This window comes from Eptatretus burgeri, chromosome 16 (assembly GCF_056783735.1).
Source record: "Eptatretus burgeri isolate ZD-2024b chromosome 16, Ebu_testis_v1, whole genome shotgun sequence".
Lineage (NCBI taxonomy): Eukaryota > Metazoa > Chordata > Myxini > Myxiniformes > Myxinidae > Eptatretus > Eptatretus burgeri.
This window is the reverse complement of record NC_140976.1, coordinates 45,187,823-45,209,867: the sequence shown is the minus strand read 5'-3', so window position 1 is coordinate 45,209,867 and position 22,045 is coordinate 45,187,823. Positions and strand designations below refer to the sequence as shown.

At 39.3% G+C, this 22,045-nt stretch overlaps 1 protein-coding gene across 11 annotated transcripts in view; it reads left to right on the top strand.

The window, feature by feature from the left end:
- LOC147011006 (ARF GTPase-activating protein GIT2-like) overlaps positions 1–22,045 on the top strand; it is a 60,051-nt gene that overhangs the window by 18,190 nt on the left and 19,816 nt on the right. For 4 of the 11 annotated variants that reach the window (XR_015052264.1, XR_015052262.1, XR_015052261.1 and 1 more), the window contains exon 2: positions 17,792–17,977. Coding sequence is in view for 6 of the 11 variants with exons in the window: in XM_085859079.1 (XP_085715205.1) it covers positions 17,814–17,977 (164 nt within the window). In the remaining 5 variants the exon portion in view is untranslated. The other 7 variants (XR_015052263.1, XM_085859082.1, XM_085859077.1 and 4 more) reach the window with 5 other exon arrangements.

Below are 22,045 nucleotides of genomic sequence, written 5' to 3'. Positions count from 1 at the left end.
TATATATATATATATATATATATATATATATATATATGTATATATATATATATATATATATATATATATATATATATATATATATATATATATATATATATATATATATATATATATATATATATATATATATATATATATATATATATATATATATATATATATATATATATATATATATATATATATATATATATATATATATATATATATATATATATATATATATATATATCTTTATATATATATATATATATGTATATATATATATATATATATATGTATATATATATATATATATATATATATATATATATATATATATATATATGTATATATATATATATATATGTATATGTGTATATATATATATATATATATATATATATATATATATATATGTATATATATATATATATATATATATATATATATATATATATATATATATACATATATATATATATATATATATAGACATATATATATATATATAGACATATATATATATATATATATATATATATATATATATATATATATATATATATATATATATATATATATATATATATATATATATATATATATATATATATATATATATATATATATAGACATATATATATATATATATATATATATATATATATATATATATATATATATATATATATATATAGACATATATATATATATATATATATATATATATATATATATATATATATATATATATATATATATATAGACATATATAGACATATATATATATATATATATATATATATATATATATATATATATATATATATATATATATATATATATATATATATATATATATATATATATATATATATAGACATATATATATATATATATATATATATATATATATATATATATATATATATATATATATATATATATATATATATATATATATATATATATATATATATATATATATATATATATATATATATATATATATATATATATATGTAGGCATATATAGACATATATATATATATATATATATATATATATATATATATATATATATATATATATATATATATATATATATATATATATATATATATATACACACATACACATCTATATGGTGTCCCCAAAAATTACAACTTTTAAAATGCTTCGTTTGATCCAAAAAAAGTAGTAATTTTGTCAATAATGCTTCATTTCTTGTTGCAGAGACCCTGAAGTTTATTTTGATACCAAGCAAGTGCTAGAAAAATGCCAAGACTGACCGTACAACAACGGACGAAAATTGTTGAACTTTGGCACCAGACGAAAAGTGTCATACAGGTGGCGAAAATTGTTGAACTTTGGCACCAGACAAAAAGTGTCATACAGGTGCAACGTCTTTACTCGAGACATTTCGGTATCCACTTGCGCCATGCAGCAAACTTTCGGACAATAAAGTGCACCATCGCAAAGTTTACCAATGTGGGAACCATCTGTGACCTTCACAAGGGTCACAGTGGTCGGGAGAGGACAGGTCGGAGTGAAGAAAATATGGAAATGGTGAGACAGGCGGTTGTTCAGAGTCCAAAAAAATCGATTCGACGACTTTCTGCTGAGACAAACATTCATAAGAGTACCGTTCAGAGGATCCTTCGCCAAGACATTCATGCCTTTCCATACAAAATTCAAACGGAAATGTTGCTTACTGATCAACAGAAATGCAAATGACTCGACTTTGCAAGTTGGTTCTCAGGAAAGTTGGAGGAAGATGCAGACTTCCTCAAAAAACTTCACATGATGGACGAATGCCATGCTCACTTGTCCGGGGAGGTAAACACGCAAAACTTTCAGTACTGGGGAACTGAAAATCCTGGTAATGCATCAACTGAACTGGTCCCTCGATCTGTTCTCAAAGTCACCATGTGGGTGGCAGTTGGTTGGTATGGGATAATTGGTCCATATGTCTTTGAAGATGACCAGGGACGCACTTGCACGGTAAACCAGAGGAACTATCGCGAAATGATTCAGGAATTCTATCTGCCTGAGCTACGTACTCAGGCCCGTAGGAGAAACAACCTGATCCAGATGAGAACCCAGTGGTTCCAGCAGGATAGGGGCACCGCCCCATACAGCCAGGGAAACAAGGCGTTTTCTCAACCAACATTTTGAGGGCCGCTTTATCTCCCTCTTCGAAGACGTTGAGTGGCCACCGTATTCCCCTGACTACTCCTCCAGACTTCTTATTGTGGGGGTATCTCAAGGACAGGATCTATGGAAACCCTAGGCCTCAGACTCTTGATCAGCTGAAGGAAAACATCCACTGAGAAATCCAGAGCATTCCTCAGGAAATGTTTCCCAAAGTGATGGAGAACATGACAACGTGTTTGCAGGCAGTGATCGGACAACGTGGAGCCTACGTCGAACATGTGGTCTCAAAGAAAACGACGATTCTATACCAAAATTTAAATTTTCGTGGCAATTTTGACATTGGTACAATAAACTTCAACCTTTCAGCTTTCTATCCAGCCATATATCTTTTAAAAAAATATATGTTATGACCATCCACTTTGCAGATGAAAAGTTGTATATTTTTTTGGGACACCCTGTATATATACACAGTAGACTAGGCGTAAGTCGGCAGCGTGTAACTCGTCACTTCGCCGAAGTCGGCAGCGTCAAAAAGTCCTGAATTTATCTCATGTTAAGTCCCTATGAATAAAGGGTCATCCCTCTGTAAGTCGTCATCTCTAAGTCGTCACTTCGTCTAAGTCGTCAGATGTTGTCCGTTCCCACGTAATGGAAACTCAAGTAAATTACCACTCCTAACTCGTCACATGGAACTGCTGCCTCGTGAGAATCCCGATTTCATGGAATCGTGATGCTCGCTCATTGGTTTACACCGCCAGTGATAGGCTATTTATAACTGCGTACACACGTTGATCGCACTGCAGGCAGGACAATGGCGACTAAGCGTAAGCTTACAACTAAAACCTACCAAGAAAAATACGACATTATCCAGTTTTGCGAGGCAAACCCACTGATGAAGAAAACAGCCATAGCTGAGAAGTTGGACATCAAACAGCAGACATTGAACGATATCTTGAAGAATAAGGGCACGATGTTTGGACAAGTGGAGAAGATCGCGAGGCCGGTGGTAAGTGTGAAACGTGTGAGATGTGTGTCCTTTGAAGATGTCGATGACGCGCTCATCATCTGGTTTCGGCAAATGTCGGCTCAGCCAAATATTCGGTTGAACGGTGAAATGTTGCTGCTGAAGGCATGTAAATTCGCTGCGGACCTCAGGCATGATGATGCCGAGACCTTGCCGATGCATTGGATAGACAGATTCAAAGTGAGGTGGGGAATCGGCAAGGTCAAGAAGTGCGGCGAATCAGGCAGCGTGTTTTCGGCAGTGGTGCACGACTGGAAGGATGGCAAATTGAAAGACATCTTGGAAAGGTATCAGCCTCGGGACGTGTACAATGCCGATGAGACTGGGCTTTTCTGGCAGATGCTGCCAGAAAAGTCTCTGGGGTTCGTTGGTCAATCCCATCATGGTGATAAGCAGGCGAAGTTGTTGTCTTACAGTTGTTCATTATCTTTACTTTTGATAAATTGATTCATGAATTCCATCTTTGCTTGATCACTTTCCAACTCACCAACTCACACCCACCTATGCCCCGAGGATTGTGTTTTCCTTTTGGTACAATAGCCGGCTCTCACACATACGTGTTCAGGCCACGCGCGACTTCATCCTTCACCCCACAGTCATCATGAATGTTCGCATACGCGTAAGTCGTCACATTTCTAAGTCGTCACTTTTTTCTCGGTCCCGATGGTGACGACTTACGTTTAGTCTACTGTATATATATATATATATATATATATATATATATATGTATATATATATATATATATATATATATATATATATATATATATATATATATATATGATTTCATAAATATTTGTATATACTTATTTTTATTCGTATATGTAGCTATTTTTTGAAAGTGAGATGTACAATGTACATATTTATATACAGTATGTGTATTTATTTATGTATATTTATATATGTATATTTATATATATATTTTTTTATATTTATATATTTATTTATTTTGCAAGTATCATGCTTGCCCGACATCTTTCTTATTTGTTTGTGCATTTATCTGTTTGTCCTCCCAGAATGTGCTAATGTATGCCACAAATGCCACCTTGTGGTATCCATTAGTACATGTTCTGCTTTTTTCATCCTTGTACCTCTATAAAGTATGTACAGTTAGAATGTGAGTACATCTTTAAATACGTACTACATAACACAGACACACCACACAAAACAAGTCCTGATGAGGGTCTGCGATCTTTGCTCATTTTAGTTTACATTGAAGTCAGGCTCATGGGATGGGGAAAATTCCACATGAATGACATGCTGGATGAACGCATTTGTAGACATAAGTTTATTTTTACTTGAATTTCAAGGACATGAGTACCCAGGTCAAAAAACCAGTAAAGACCAGTAGTTTACTGGTCAACTGGTACCAGTTGAAAACCAGTAGCCAACTGGTACCAGTAAAGCCAGTTGGTTTCTTACTGGTTTTAATATGGAAATTGGAATAGAGTGATATATTACCAGTTGAAATGCATGTATTTAACTAACTGGTATCAACTGGGACCAGTACATTGTAACTGGTATCAACTGGGAGACCAGTACATTGCAACTGGTATCAACTGGAACCAGTAAGACTTTAACTGGTACAAATATGAGCTACTGGTTTTTTCAACTGGGAAATTGGAATTCTGACTGAATTTAACTGGTACCAGTTGAAACCAATAGAGACCAGTTAAAGACCAATTAGAACCAATAGAGACCAGTTGAAAATGTGTACTGGTTTTTCGACCTGGGTAGACAATGAACAAACACATGGCAGAAGAGATTTGAACCTGAGTTCCCTGCAATATGAGTAAGAGGTTTGTTTGTTTTATGTATAAAAGGTTTGTGGAAGATTTGTTGTAATGGATCAGGACCATAACAGAACAAAAGGAATCGTGAATAGAATAAGTGGCTGGGGGTGGGCGGTGGTTGCAAATGACACCAACAGCGGAGTTGAAGGACAAGGGAGAGGAAGACTTGGGAAAACAATTGGTGTGAGGAGGGATGAAGGCAGGTAAGGACATGTGAGGTGGATAAGATGGATACAGAATGAAATTCTCAGGAAGGAAAAACTGGAAATTTGAAAGGAAGAGCGCTCATGGTAGGGTGTGGATGGGGGTGGATGGTGGGCATTAACTGGAGTAGAAAAGGTCATGGTTTTGGATGTGGGATGATCTGAGATGGTGGTGAATAGCTGTCTTGAAGACCTGGAGGGAGATTGAAGAGGATGTGGAAGTTGGTTTCACAGACAGGAAAAAAAAGAGATACAAATGAGTGGAGCTGAGCAATGATCTTAGATTTTGTTAGTTTCGCCAGAAGGGGGTTGATTGTGGACCATGCAGACCCAGAAGAACCTGGGAGGGGGGGCACGGAAAGAGCAGAGGCTACAAGACGAGAAAGGAGGCGGTAGAACACAGGGAGACCACCGACATATCTCCAGTGGAAAATTGATATCCATTGACTCAAATGGGAACAAGAACAGGCCAATCCAAAATGTAACTGCCATCACAAATCCCCACGCTTCTCACCTAAAGCAAAGTTGGAAGATGGCACAAAGTTCCACTGGGAATGACCCGATATCAAATTCCTGTTAAAAATTGTTTTCCCGTTTTGACCTCTTTGACCTTAAGTCCCCACCCCCTGGGGCATGAACCCAGTCAAAAAAAAAAAAAAAAATCGTTATTTATTTATTTATTTATTTAATGCATCCCCCAATATTGATTGCATTTATGAAGTTTCATCAAGAAAAAAGTTTTAAAATGTGCCTGTAATTGCATTTTTTGGAATTTGACCTTTTGGCCCCACCTGAGTAGGCAGAGCCAAAATGATACTGCTTTTGCACCTTCTTGCCATGTGGTGATCATAACTACCGTTTAGGAGGAGATAGCGTGACGGATGGACGGTCAAACGGATGGACAGAGGAAGCTGATTACAATATCCCTCCACCCCCCAACGTTTTTTTCAAAAAGCATGGTGATAGTAATTTGCGATGATATATTGCACGTGCTGCACCACAAATTAAATATCCACATTTTAATGCAAGTAATTAAATAAAATTTTTACCTTTTGACGTTTCTTTTCCACCCTCGTTAATCTACTCCAAACCCACTTCTTCACATTCCCTGCTTTCCTTCCTGAAAGTCCCTGTGGTGTCCATCTTCTTTACCCCATGCACCCCCACCCAATCCCTCTCCCTTCCACAGATCTCCTCATGTGTCTATTCCCCACTGTTTTGTGTTTCCCTCTCCCACCCCTCTTGTCTCCTGCTCACCTTGTTATACATTCGGTGTGTTAGCTTTTATACGAGCCTTGACATTGTATATTATAAAAAAATAAAAAATAAAAATATTTTATCACAAAATAGCGGATGATCATAGTTTGTGACTTTCACCTTTCACTAGCAACTGTTCCTTATGTACCTGCTGTCTGCCGGCATGTTCATTTTAAACATCATTGACTCAGCTTTGCAAAAATCGACTGCAAAATGGTTCATAAATACTTACTCATCCCCCACCCCCATGCATTCAATAGCTGATTGTGTTGGCAAATATCGCACGTGAATAATAATCTTCCTGTCCAATACGAGATGTGCACATCGGATTGCTTTTATTTATTTATTTATTTTTTTTTTTTTTTGTATACCTTGGTCGAGGCTCGTATGAGAGCTAACACACAACTCACAGCAAGGAGGCATGAGACAAGAGGGGTGGGAGTGGAAGGGACAAAACATTGGGGAACAGACACAGGTGAACTGTGGAAGGGAGAGGGATGGGGATGGGACGGGGAACATGGCGAGGAGAAGATGGACATTACAGGGACTTTCAGGAAGGAAAGCAGGAGAATTGAAGGAAGTGGGCTTGGGTGGATTATCGGGGGTAGAAAAGATCGAGGATTTGGATGGGGGAAGATAAGAGGTGGTGGTGAACAGCTGTTTTGAAAGCCTGGAGGGAAGAATGGGAAAGAATAGAGTGAGGAAGTTTATTCCAAAGGCGGGAAAAAAGAGGAATGAAAGAGTGAAGATGAGCAGTGATTCGTGATTTTGGTAGTTTTACCAGAAGGGGGTTGTTGGCGGACCTTGAGCGCCCTGTGGAAATGTGGTTGGGACAAATCGCAGAGAGAGCAGGGGGGCAAGGCTGGAGAGGAGTCGGTAGAAGACAGAAAGACCACCGACCAACCTGCGGTGATTGAGTGAGAGGCCCAAAGACTCAGCTTCATTGCGGGAGATGCCAATGATCTTAAAAGCCCTGGTTTCGACAGCGTGAAGTCGAGAAAGGTGGGAGGCAGGAGCACCAGCCCAGAGGGGAGAGCAGTACTCCATCAGGCTACGGACAAAAGCTTTGTAAGTAGTCAGGAGCTCAAGAGGGCCGAGGAAGGACTTTGCACGACGGAGGATTCCCAGTCGGCGACTGGCTTTTGAGGCAAGGTTGGAAATGTGACTTTCCCAGGAAAGGTCATGGCAGATAGTGAGACCCAGAAGCTTGAAAGAAAAGACTTCTTCCAGAGGATTGTTGAGAAAGTGGATGGGGGGGTTTTGTAAACGGTCCTTTCGAAGAGACATAGTGAGAGTGTGAGATTTGTGTGGATTGAAAGACATGTTCCACGTGTTGGACCAGTTTGTGATTTTATCCAGATCTGCAGTGAGCGAAGAAGCTGCTGCTTGCCGGTCTGAGGGATGACAGATGGTACGGCAGAGGGTGGAGTCGTCGGCAAAGAGAAATAGAGGATTTTCCAGAGAGTCCGAGAGATCATTGATGAAAACCAGAAAAAGAACAGGGCCCAGAACGCTACCTTGAGGAACTCCAGCCTGCACAGGAAGAGGGGATGAAAGAACTCCATTTAGGGCCACACGTTGACTGCGACAGGAGAGGAAGTCTGCGAGCCATGAATGGAGATGGCCTTGAATACCATGGGAAGAGAGTTTGGTGAGTAATAGTAGTTTTACCAATAGTAGTTTGAGCTGCATGTGTGGGGATGTGTCCTCCTGTACCTGCTTCGTTTCTCAATGGACTGTAGAATATCAGCACGAGAGAACTTATTCGTACAATTATGACAAATGGTCTTCAAGATGTTGTAATGAGAGTTCTAAAGCACAATAGGTGTGTATGCGAGCATGCTTGTGTGTGTTCCCGTGATTATGTTGTGTGTAGTCTGTGGCTGCTGGTTGCATCATTGCAGGGAGCCTGTGGCTGCTGATGCAATGCCTCCCTGTTCCCAATAAGCTGGTATTCGTTTTGCCGACCTCGGAAGGAAGAAGGGCTGAATCCACCCACCTGGTCTTATTTATCAGCACGACGGGCTCAAACTGAAGACCTTAAAATCTTAAGCCAGCCACCCTAACTGCCGTTAAGCCAACACCAGGCTTTGTGTGCCCATGCTAGTACACAATCGGTATGCACCCATGTCAGCAGTCTATTACGAGCAACATTCTTTGTAATGGATTTTGTTAGGATGAATGGCACTTTCGATGGATAATCCCATTTTAACAAACGAATTTCAACACAAAATTACAAACAGTAAAATATGGAATTTCATCTTTATAATACAATTATCAAACTCCACAGAGAAATGAAGTAAAATATTTTATGAGCAACTTCCACAGCACTGACAATGGTCAAACTGGAGCAACAGGTCGATTTTTACTGTGGGGGACTGCAGGTGAAATGTAGGATTTTATTATTATTTGTATTGGGGGAAGGATGTGCGGGGATTCTTCAGCATTATGTTCCTTCTTACAAGCTGTGTATGTTTGGGGGTTGAGGGAGGGGGCGTCTTTTGGTAATCCTTATGTTTTGTAGTTTTGATTGGGGTGGGGGGGGGTAGTAGCCGGATCCTAGTAAAAATTCTAATAACCGGATCCTCACTAAAATCTAATCAGTTTGTCTTTGTCACACACCCAACCTGCCCACCAAATTTCATCCAAATCCGTCCACTACTTCTTGCGATATCCTGCACACAAACAAACAAGAAAAAGACGTCGTGCAGGGCACGATACTTGCAAAGTCCACCCCCCCCCCTCCAAAGGTTGCCATGGATACATCAAATTGTCCATTTCATTAAGATCAGGTCAATCGGATTAAAATTAATTATTTTTCAGATTGAAATTGATTTTAGAAGTTTGACCTTGAGTTGACCTTTGACCTTTTGACCTCAAATAGTTGGTTTCACAATTCGGTGACGCAATATGCAAATCTTGTTCAAATTTCAAGTCAATCGGATGAAAAATTATTTTATAAATCTGACCTCAAGATGACCTTTGACCTCAAAATTAATAGGTTTCTCAGTTGTGACTATCTCTACAATTTGGAAAAGTTTCATGACGATTGGCTTAGAATTGCGACCTGTAGGCGAAAAATAGACAGACAGACAGACAGACAAGCCGGTAGGCGGCCATGGGTCACCGAGCATCCGATGATCTTTGACCCCTGATCTGAGTTAATCTCGTACTAAGTACTTATGAAATTGCAATATAATCCGTTAACCCGTGTATGAGCAAAGGGGCTTTGAATGGTCATTTTGCCCGAACAATGCACTCATTGACCTTTGACCCCTGACCTAGCCGAGATAGGTCAATATGTCCTGAAGCAAAGTTGTAGTACTCATTGAGTACTATGTACCTATGAACTTTCATTCGCATCGGTTAATCCGTGTAAGAGCAAGGGTGCCTTGAATGGTAATTTCACCCGAAAAATGCACTTATTGACCTTTGACCCCTGATCTACTTGAGATAGGTCATTATGCAAATGAGCAAAGTTGTAGTACTCATTACGGTCTATAAGCATGTAAATATTCATTCGATTCGGTTCAACCGTCTTGGAGCTAGTGTACTTTGAATTTTCAGCGGGAATGCTCAATGGCCTTCGGACACCCAAGTTGAGAGGGTTACCATTTGGAAACTATAAGATATAGAAAAAAATGGATGTCATGTAGCGGATAGATAATAATCACCTTAAGATTATGCATACCAAATCTCATCGAGTTCCATCGACTGATAACTACTCGGTATCAATTTGAATTAAAAGTACCGAAAATGCGATTTGATATCGGAAATCCCCAAAGTTCGAGGGGGTGCTGTGGGTGTACAAAGATCTAAATCGAAAATCCGGCTCGATTGTTTGTGCACAATGTATTCCAGATGATTAATGTGAATTTTCATGACCATCTGACCATAACCCTATGAGGAGTAGCATTTGGCGCGAAGGCACCGCCAGCTCTCGCATATTATCGATTTTTGCCCTTTGACCCCTGACCTAAGCAATATCGGTCAATATGTCCTGAGGCAAAGTTGTAGTACTCATTGCGTGCTATGAACCTGCAAAGTTTCATTCGGATCGATGCACTCACCTGGTCGCTAGGGGGCTTTCAATTTTCGCCAATTTTCGGGCAGACCCCATTTGTAGGGGGCGCTGCGGGTAAACTATTCCATATATCACAAAACCTGGAATATATTTGGTAGAGCATCACCTGTAGATGATGCATGCCAAATTTCATAAGCCTACGTGGGATAATGGCTTTCGGAATTGATTTTGCGTGAATGGTACCAATTTTGAAGGTTTTTCGGCTGTTGCTCGGGAACCAAAGCGTCCCGAGCAACCATCACGATTTCCAAAGCACAAGGTCATAAGATGAACCTACCACCCGAGTTTGGTCAAAATCGGCCCACGTTTACTACCAATTATGGTGATGACAAACGAACAAACATCCAAACAAACATACAGAATTACTGACAATAAGGGTCACCTATTTCGGTGACCCAACAGACAGATAGACAGACAGAATAACAAAATTGACTGACCAATACACTTGAAAAATCTTCGATTTTGCAAGTAACAGACAGACAGAAAGGGGTGTAAACATAACCTCCTTCACCATCGGTGGTGGAGGTAATAAAGAGTAAGAGCTGGCAGGATGGCCTAGACCTGGAGGTACACATACTCGCCTCTAACCTGTCTAGCCTGAGTTTGAATCCCGATTTTTTTTTTTTTGTCATCAGCTATAAACTGTCATCCGAGTGTGTCACAAGCAGAGTGCTTCATCAATGTGGATGTTGTATGCTGTGTGCTGTCCCTCAGATGGACATTAAACTGGGCATTCAGTCTGCCAGCCCAGCATTAGTTTTTTTAGTTGATATCTTTCTTGCAGTTGACAAAGGAAGTTGAAGCTTTGGTGTGGGTTAAACATCCGAGAGTATTGAAGGCGATGGCAGAGCAGATAGGCATGATGTTAACATATCTACCATTATGCTTATCTGCTCTGCCAACATGAGTCCATGCCATTGATGTATTTTAGGCTTTCCTTTGGTCATGCAAAATGATAGCCATTTTTCACAATAACAGCCACATCACTGATCCACCAAAACTTCAAACAGTTATACATATCTAAAGTTTTCCATGTCTTCACGTCATCCAGGGTGTAAATCCATCACGTTAACACGGGCTGTCTGTGCCAGAATCTTTCGTCCCGCGAATGCCCGAACGGTCTCTAACTATCACTGCCTTCACTTTGATTTAAAACTTTACCTTTGCCCAAAGTTGCTCAATTGAGCCAAAAATGAAGGCAACACGCACAGGAGGCAGATGGATCGATCACGTTTCTTACCTTTTTAAAGGTTTATTTATAAAGAATATGGGGGGAAAGGTGGACAGGACGAGTAGTTGGAGAACAAAACATACGAATCAACAGACACAAAGAGGGAGAAGGGAACACACAGACTTATGCACAAAGATTAGAAGTAAATAAAACCAAACCCACACTCGGCGCCACAGATCACACTAATACAAACAAGAGAATTGCAGGTGAGGACTTTCGTGTGTGTGTGTGTGTGTGTGTGTGTGTGTGTGTGTGTGTGTGTGTGTGTGTGTGTGTGTGTGTGTGTGTGTGTGTGTGTGTGTGTGTGTGTGTGTGTGTGTGTGGCTCCAGAACAGTGTTCACGTTTCAGAGCCGTCCTCCCTGAGCAACAACGAAGTAAGCCAAAGACGAGGGAAAACGGAGAAAGCAGAGAGTGACCTCTGTCCCCAAAAGGTTCCATACCCTCATGACGTGCACCCAGAATCAGCCCTTGTGACCCTCTCTCTCGGTACTTCTTCTTCACCCTCGAGTCCTCCTGCACGCTGGTAGCTCTGGTAAGCCCCTTTCTCTCCATCCCTCTTCGTCCTTCCAGTGTAGTCCTCCAGTTCCTCCTACCCACGAGGCGGCCCCAATAAAAATAAGTCTTTCCCTGCGTCCGGGCCCTACAGCGCATTACGCCATCATGGCTTGCACACATCGGCCTGATAGATCGCGACGGCCTTTTTTGAAGTGTGACACTTTTTGTGACGGGAAGTCCTCACCTGGCCCTGCTTGCAAACAAGAGGTGTTTACGCGTACACCATTACCCTGCCTATCTTGTCTATAAATTACATAAACAAGAAGTGTTTACACATACTACATGACCCTGACTATCCTGTCTATAAATTACTTACGCAGCCTCCTCAGCACCACATTTAACAAAACAACTTGGTCCAGATGACAGGTCCCTGTTACATGGCAATCTAACCTACTCGAATGACACGGACCAGGCGACACTTACCACAGTCTCGCTATGGATCCTCCACCACCCCATTTCGACATAACAATACTTTTAGTAAATATAGGATAATTCACTAAATCTGGATATAAAATAGTTGCAAAGTTCGTCTTGCTTCTGGACCTTGCTGTGTTTGGCAATTCTTACGGGTCTGTGTTGCCTATAACCTGTATTGTTATAATTGCGCTCCGGAGACAGTCTAACAAATTAACATATCCAAGCTTCGGAACAATCTTTAACACCAATTATTTGGCCATGAAAGCACACAAAGCACAATAACTCAACCGAGCATGAACTTGTGTGTTTTTTTTCTTGTAATTGTTGCAGATTTAAGCGGTGGTGCCTCAGATGGATAGAGGTGCCGGAGCGTTGCTGTGGTGCGGTCCGACACCACTACACCACTGGCGATATTAGCACTGTGCAGTACACAAGCACGAATTGATTTGATTAATAATTCTCGGTATCATGATTAATTTAAAAAATCTCGGTGTCGCGCACGTGGGTGCTATCACTTTTTGGGACCTTTTGGTGTGAAGCAGTTGATTTGTGTACTTCCGTAGTGATCGCGAGTGTCACGATCTACTTTATGTGTAATCTCTATGCTGCTTTTTACTTCGATTTGAGGCCTTCATTTATTTTTCAATTTGTAACTTGCTGTTGTTATATATCTCCATATAAATAGATCTCCAGTTATAAATATATCTCCAGATATCTTTTTTTTACGCTAAATCAAAAGACGGAAGTGTTTGTCTGTGAGGCGGCCATCTCTGGGCGCATGAGAATAAGCGAAAAATCTGTTTGTTTGTTTGTTTTTTGTGCATCCTTTTGGGGAGTAATTGACCACTTCTGCTCCCCCCCCCCCGACCCCACCCACTCAAATAAATTCTGCCCTTCTACCACTCTGGCATCACGAGTCTTTGGATGGACACTTTGAGATTGAGAAACCTTCTGAACAGGCACGTGACTTTTATCCGAACAACATCAGACTTTTGGAAATACAGAATGTAATGAACAAAGTGAGGTCATTGTCTTAATTGTGTCAGATGTAAAGTGTATAAGACATACCCATTACTTTTACACAGCTTATGGAAACTCGTCTGTATCATAGGTCTGTGCATAATTCTGAGTGCAGACCAGGTAGCATTTCTATTCCCAAAGAGCAATGCAAGAGACATCAGCAATGTTCGAACAATGTCTCTCGATGGAAAGAGGAAGATTTTCTTTGTAGTAGTAGCTCATGGGAAAACATGTTTTCTTACATCTAATTCATTGATCCACATATCTCGTGAGAATGTTGTCACTCCTGGACTGTGTTTTTTTGCATGACATTTTTTTTTTTTACAAAATCAAGGCTCATGAAAGAATGAGACAACAAATGGGGAAAAAGGCAACACACCGATAGTGGAGCAGCAGGGCAGCGAGGAGGGGAATGAATAAACAAGAAAAGAGTAGGTGGGGGAAACACAGAAACAGACCCGATGGAGGCCCACATGATGAGATGGTCAAGGACACTAACCCAGCACAAAAACACATGCAAAGACAGACAATGAGATGCGCAAATACATGGACAAATTAACACCAACAATTTACAACAACCATTCAGCAGGACTTCCGCCACAGGTATCCTCGGCTTCCAAAGACAACCTCTCAGAACGGAGAAGATTCCATCTGGCTGCGAAGCAACCCAGAACCAGAAATTATTTGGATATCAAGTGGAACACTTTCAGGAGGAACAAACAAACAAACAGAATTTATGATTGGTCTGGCTGGACCATGCTAATGCATATGATTCAGTCACTCATCAGCTGCTATAATTTGTTATGGGTTTCTTGGGATGTCAAGATTCCTAATGCAGCATGTTACTACATTTTAGGGCTGGCAGGATGGCCGAGACGTACACACACTCGCTTCCAAGTTGTTGAGCCTGGGTTTGAATCTCAACACGAGATATACACTGTCATCCTGGTGTTACGCAGGCAGAGTGATTCATCAATTTGTGTGCCGTCCCTTGGCTGGATGTTAAACTGGGCGTCCTGTCTGCCAGCATTAGTTGGTGGATATTAAAGATCCGTCCATGAAGATTAGGTGAGTCATCACTGGCATCATCCACTCATCTACAGGGGGCACAGCATCAGCTGCACTGGTGTGCTCCGAGCGATGACGAGCCAGCAGACACGTGCTGCACATGAAATGAATGAATGAACGATCTCGAAAAACCTCTTTTTAAAATTCTGTTCAGGTTAAGTGGAAGATGTATTTGGAATCGCGCTGATTGCAACAGTAAGTGCATTTCTATTCTGTGCTTCACCTGTAATCTACACCAGGTCATTGAAAAGTCATGTTTGTCATCATTAAAGGGAAACTAAATTCGGATTTTAACAATTAATAATTACTACATCTGATCGTTGTCCAATTTCTCACTTCACCTTTATGTTACTTCGATGAGTTTGGCAGTCAATCAGAGATCTACAAAGGAAAGACGTATCTGCTGCCACAAAAAATCACTGGGAAATTTGATGTTACATTTGCTACCTAATGGGCCAATAGTCAATTTTTTTTTCTTTTCATCCAAATATGCGAAGCAAATATTCATATATAATCGGATCGAGTCAACCTTGTTTGCTGAAGTTAGAATTTAATCTTTATTTGTGTAAACAACCTGCTGTTATGATGTTGTGCCCGCAGGGGGCGCTGCCTTGCCCTCTGAACACCTTGTCCTTTGAATCTGTATGTGTGTGTGTGTGTGTGTGTGTGTGTGTGTGTGTGTGTGTGTGTGTGTGTGTGTGTGTGTGTGTGTATATATATATATATATATATATATATATATATATATATATATATATATATATATATATATATATATATATATATATATATATATATATATATACATACATTAAAAATCCGATGACCAAATTCCCTGCTTGCATTGAGGAATACAGAATAGTTGGCATTTCCTCTGTTGGTGTTGGCCACAGATCTGTTTTTGCTTCACTGTTGTTTTCTTTACCTGTATCTTCTTGGTACAATTTTTTCTTTTTTCTTTTTATGCTGATCATACCAAGATCTGCTTGTTCGTTCAGCCTGTTGTCATGTCCTCTCCCGCAACTGCGAATTCCTGCCTCTGCAATCCAAGAATGTCCGAATTTTTTCAACCAACGCTGCCAAAACTGAGAAGCTGGTCCTTGGCTTTCTCCCCATTTAAAAATAAATAAATAAAGATCTAACCGCAGATAATGATACTTAAGGATCACCACCTCACCTCTGCTTCTATGCCATTAAACTTTGGTGTCACTGGATCCAACTTTTTTCGATACCCCTCACATTTCTAAAATCTGTTTTCTTCCATCTGCACAATATTGCCCAAATCCACTTATGCTGGTATCGGAGGACTACTGAAAATCTGGTTCATGCTCTTACAATGTCAAACTTGGATTGTTACAACTCACTGATGGCATGCAGGCTTGCCTGCTTTTTCTTTCAAACCCAGGCTGGTAAATTTAATGACATCACTGGAACCTTCAAAACACTTCACTGGTTCCCAGTTCTCCAGTGGATCGATTTCTAAAAAATTCTGATAACCTTTACAGTCAAAAATAAATAATTAGTTCCTGTTTACATTTTCGACATAATCACACCTTGTACCCACCTCTGCAAGAAAGCTATGATCAAGCACTTTGTGTTCCTGCATGTTCCTTGCACAAAGATGACCACCTTTACTCATCAAGCATTCTTCAAACATTCCTCTTAAATGATGGAATTCGCTACCTCTTAAAATTGCAGTCTCATCAAATACGGTTTATAAATCTCTCGTACCATAATTTTCCAATTACAAACTGCGGTTTATTCATGAATTTTGGAGTCAAAACCATCCAGTGCAGTTAATACATGAGTGCGTCTTTTACTTCCGCTGGTGGTGTTAATTTGTTCTGGTTCTCTTTACCACGATGCTACAATGGAATTGTCGCCAACAAAACATCTCTTCAACAATGTAGATTGTCTATAACTGCTTTATCTTCAATAAAGATTAAGTGTATCCAATTGTAATTTGATAGGATCCTCTCGATTTCACAGCTGCGGTTAATACGCGTTTGTTTTTCAACAATATCAATACTAAGGGAGTGTGACATACACGATGCGATTTATAATTGGAAAATTATGGTAATCCCATCATTTTAGTGTTGCTTTTTTATTTTTTATTTCAACTTTTCTTACCTCTCCCTCCTTTTAAAAGGATTTTGCAATTTTGCTTCTGCATGAAAAGCACATTTTAAGAAATTGATTGATTTGATATGTGATGATATTTTATCGAGCAGGTAGTAATGCTGAGGTGTGGATATGACACAGGTATGACTAGAGCTAGTTCATAGAACACGACCCCCCCCCAACAGTGTTTTAGTGTGATTTTTCAAGAGCATTTTAAAAAAAATCCTGAAGTTTAGCGCAACTAAAGCAGGCTTGTCCACCACCTTATTTAACATGTCCAAGTACTGTAAAACTGGAGGTTCATGGAAGAACCAACAATGTGATTTGTATTCTTAAGTTTTCACCTACATAATGAATTTTAAATAAAATAAAGATTGTAAAAGTTGTATAAATAAATAAATTTTCGAATATTCCACCATTGACGCAGTGTCATTTACAACACCCTATCTGACACATGACATTAGTTCTTCATGCCTGTTGTACGTGTCCTTTATGACGTCCTTGAAAACAGCAAGTTTCCTGTTTGTAATGATTTTCAATTTAGTTTGACTGCCACACAGGCAGACAGAATGAAATAATTTGTTTTCTGATTCATGTTCCGCTTCGTGTTCAAAATATAACATTCAATTTAAATAAGTTGGTCCTCGATCATAAACTGACATTTGTAGACAGACAAATCGACAGAAGTGAACCAATTGCTTAACCCTTATTTTCGCTCTGTGTGCACTGCGTAATGAACTGAATGACCTTATTCTGTTGCCTTGATTTTCTTGTGTTTCATTGGAGATAAATAAATAACCAGTTTCCCGAAAGCAGTTAAAAGGTAAAATTTTGAAAACCTTACATTACAAGGAATGACCCCACTGTTTCTGCAGCCCAGAAGAGGCAGATGAAGTTATGGGACTCGAACTGGAAGTATCCCAAACCATGGATACCAGGGTTGCAAGTTTAAGTCCTGACTCTAAGCTTCCCAGTGTTGAAGACGTCATTCGAAAAACGGAGCAGATCACCAAGAACATCCAGGAAATCCTTAGAGCTGCCCAGGAGAGCAACCATGACAGGTAGGGAGTCGATTTATCTCTCTGGGTGCACCATTCCACGGTTGAATATGTTGAATGAGGTGGCACCAATGGTTGGTATCATTTGTTTAGCATGCCTTTAACATTTATTTGTGCTTTTCTAAAAGGCATTGTTTACACTATTGCATTGCAATCACATCTCTTACTGATACTGGCTTGCTCTTGTTTCTTGTGCTAAAGAAATGCACTTGACTCTTGTTGCTTTTTATCGAAGCCATACCTCATGAGAAGACCGCTGTTTTTCTTGCATTTTGAGAACGAGTTTGCAGATAACCAGTGTTTCCCTGATCATGGTGGTAGTGGTGGTGATGGTGGTCATATAAAGTTGCTGCTTTCGAACCAAACATGCAGCAGAATATGACTTTTTACTTTGCAACCTTCCTTTCATTGAACTTGTATCATCACCCTTTGTGTTGTTTGGATTTGTATCCAAGACATATGGAAAGGTTTATTCCTTCCTCCTCGATTATGACGGCTTCATATCTCGATGTGACTGGGGGGTTTTAACCAGTGTGCTGAAATTCTCATTCTTCTTCCAAAACATCACTCATCATTGGTAACTTGCATAGCTGGTTCTATAAACCATCGATAAGCTTGTGCGTTCCTCTGATGGTACTTTCTCTGCTAAATTTGCATCCATTTGGAAGCAAAAGCTCTCTTCGATTAAAGCTTTTGCATTTGGATGACATTTTGTCATCCATGCCTATTTTCCGCTTGTATAAACAACAAATGCATAAAAAAAGACCGATGCATATTGACCCAACTTGTCTCATTTCCATCTTCTCTTTTCTGGCCCTTCCCTGTTGCTGTCATTTTTTTTCCTTCTTCTTCTCCTCATTTACTTTCCTTTGCTTGTTTTTATATATATTTTTTGCTGCCTCCCTTTGCTTTATGCCTTGTCCTAGTGGAGGGACAGAGCATGGTGCCCCTCGCAAGTCCAGGCAAAGCACAGGCTGTTTTAGTGGTCTCATGCTGAGGGCCGAGCGCCCATCCACTGCACAGGAATCTCTGCAGCCATCCAGGCCAAACTCTCTCCACTGGTATCTTCTTCCCTCTGTTACCTGTACCACTTTCACCTCTTTCTGCAACTTGGCCCTCTGTGGCCATGCCTTTTGCCTGGGTGTTGGTTTTGCACCACTGCAGTTTGGTTTGTCATTGCATGGAAAACTTAAAACCGGGGTGTCACTGTAAAGGCTACGCATGTGGACTCTGTTTTGTATCGATGATGCACTTTTACTAACAGTTTCACCAACAGCTAGACCTGCACTTATTATGTCTTTCTTAATGCTTCTGTAACTCTATGTGGCTATGCACTACCTGTTTTTGTTTTGATTGCATGTTCTGGCAATCATTACAGTGTATAACTTTGGAACTTCCTTGTGTCCTTTCTTACTTTGTGTGATTTCAACTGAGGACAGAGGGACAAGGATTCGGTTTGATTGAGTTTCTGTAAATGAAGACCGAATGCCTAAACAGTACCACTCTAAATAAGCCATCAGTACTTAATGTTGGTACTAATTCTGTCCATTTTATCACTCATGTGTTGTATGTACATGCCTGCCCACTGTACCCAACACTACATATAGGGGCTATCTACATATTACACATGCTTTGAAAAAGGAGAATGGGGGAGTGGTAAGTATTTGTTTAGATTTTGCAAGCACATGTGGGCAAGCCATTTTAAAAGGTGGTTGTTGGTTCAAATCCATTTCAAAGATATCAATGTTTTAAAAATCTTTCTGCCATGTATTACTAGCTTATGCATGTTCTACTTTCCAAGATTATTTTTTTGTATGTGGTGTGTGTGTACATCTGTATGTATGTGTTTGTTTATATATATATATATATATATATATATATATATATATATATATATATATATATATATATATATATATATATTACACACTACACACAGACACATGAGGGCCATTCATAGAGTGAGTAGGTGAGTTATTGCTGGCACTTTTTCTGAATTCCAAATTCCTGTCAGCTTCAGTCGAGTATCCCTGCATTGGAACCCATCCAGGATTGTAACTCTTTCAAATGAAACTGCTTAAGCAGAACTGATGCTCTGTGTAGAGCATGGTACATGAATGAAAAATCATGACTTCATAAAGTAAAACAGATGAGATACTCACAATCATACAAGACAAACAAAGGTTTTTTTTTTTAATTAGAATTCAAATATACAGGAAAAAATACTTAGGAAGAAAAAAATAAAATGTAAACTTATTGTTTTTGTTGCCCGCATGGGATTCAGTTGTGTGACCATGGTGTCTGAAACTCCCTCACATGTGGAAACACACCCAGGACAGCCGAACTTACATAACAGCCTGGATCCCATGCTCTCCCATTCACAATTCACAATTCCCACACTGGCGGGAAAGTAAATGCCTCCACACAAATATTTAAACACAAGAAATTAAACTTCGAAAAATTAATAATACTGGCAATAACAGCAGCAACTATAGGGGGAGCACTCGGTAGAGTGCAAAACCTCCGCCGCCAATACTGCTGGGTCACTTAAGTGAACCTGATATCCTATTCATTGTAGGTCAAAACGGATCAGACTCTACTGAACCACGATTGAATAAACTAAACGAGATCAACGCGCTTGTAGAAATGCCCAAAAAATAAAATCGAAAATTTTTTTGAAAAAAAAGTTGCAAAATTTCTGGGTTTTTTTTTTCTCTAACAATTTTTTTGGGGGTTGGAAATCACTTAAAACATGTAGAAATTCAAAAAAAAAAATCAAATATTTTTCAAATAAAATCGAATTTTTTTTTGACAAAAAGTTGCAAATTTTTTTTTCTCTAACAATTTTTATTTTATTTTATTGTAAATCACTTAAAACATGTAGAAATGCAAAAACAAAAATTCAATTTTTTTTTAAATGGCCGTCATAGCGGCCATATTGGACTTTGGACCAAGTCCCAAATCTAATGGCATGATCCTTGGACCATACCTAATCCCCCCCACCAAGTTTTGTCGAAATCCGTCCAGGAGTTTTTCCATAATACTGTTCACAAACAAACAAACAAACAAACAGGGGTGAAAACGGTAACCTCCGATCTTTGATGGCGGAGGTTAATAATAAACAAATACGAAAATGAGACCACACGCGCGCGCGCGCACACACACACACACACACACACACACACACACACACACACACACACACACACACACACACACACACACACACACACACACACACATACACACACACACACACAATTACCGTTGGACTCTCACGCAAGATGCATAAAGAAAACAAAAACTTTCACTCTAATCCTCTGTAATTCTCTGAGCCTCGTTTGCAACCAAAGAGGTGAGGGCAGGGAGGATAAGATGCAAGAAAAGAACCAAACACCGAACAGATAATGTGAGCATTAAAGCAAGGAAGGAGAGGTCATGGATTGATTTGATGGCGGGATCTGGCCTATAGTGATGGAAGGTGCAGCTCGCCGTCCTCGGCAGGCAAATGAAGGTAGACTCAGGCTCACTGGAAAGGCTTGCAGCTTATGAAAGTTGATCTCCTTGTACACATAAAAGTAACTAAATTCCACTCTTAAGCTGACCACTCGCACTGAAACAGCCACGCAGTTAAATGATCGGTACACAAAATTAGTGCTTCCCAATTGTCTCGGGTCACTCACCCGCAATTTTTTTCATTAACCTCTGCCATCGAAGATGGATGGAGGTTACTGTTTTCACCCCTGTCTGTTTGTGAACAGTATTACGGAAAAACTCCTGGACGGATTTCGATGAAACTTGGTGGGGGGATTAGGTATGGTCCAAGGATCATGCCATTAGATTTTGGACTTGGTCCAAAAAAAAAATTTCGATTATATTTGAAAAATATTTGAACTTTTTTTTTGCATTTCTACATGTTTTAAGTGATTTCCAACCCCCCCCCCCCAAAAAAAAAATTGTTAGAGAAAAAAAAATTTGCAACTTTTTTTCAAAAAAATTTCGATTTTATTTTTTTGGCATTTCTACAAGCGCGTCAATCTAGTTTAGTTTATTCAATCGTGCTTCAGTAGA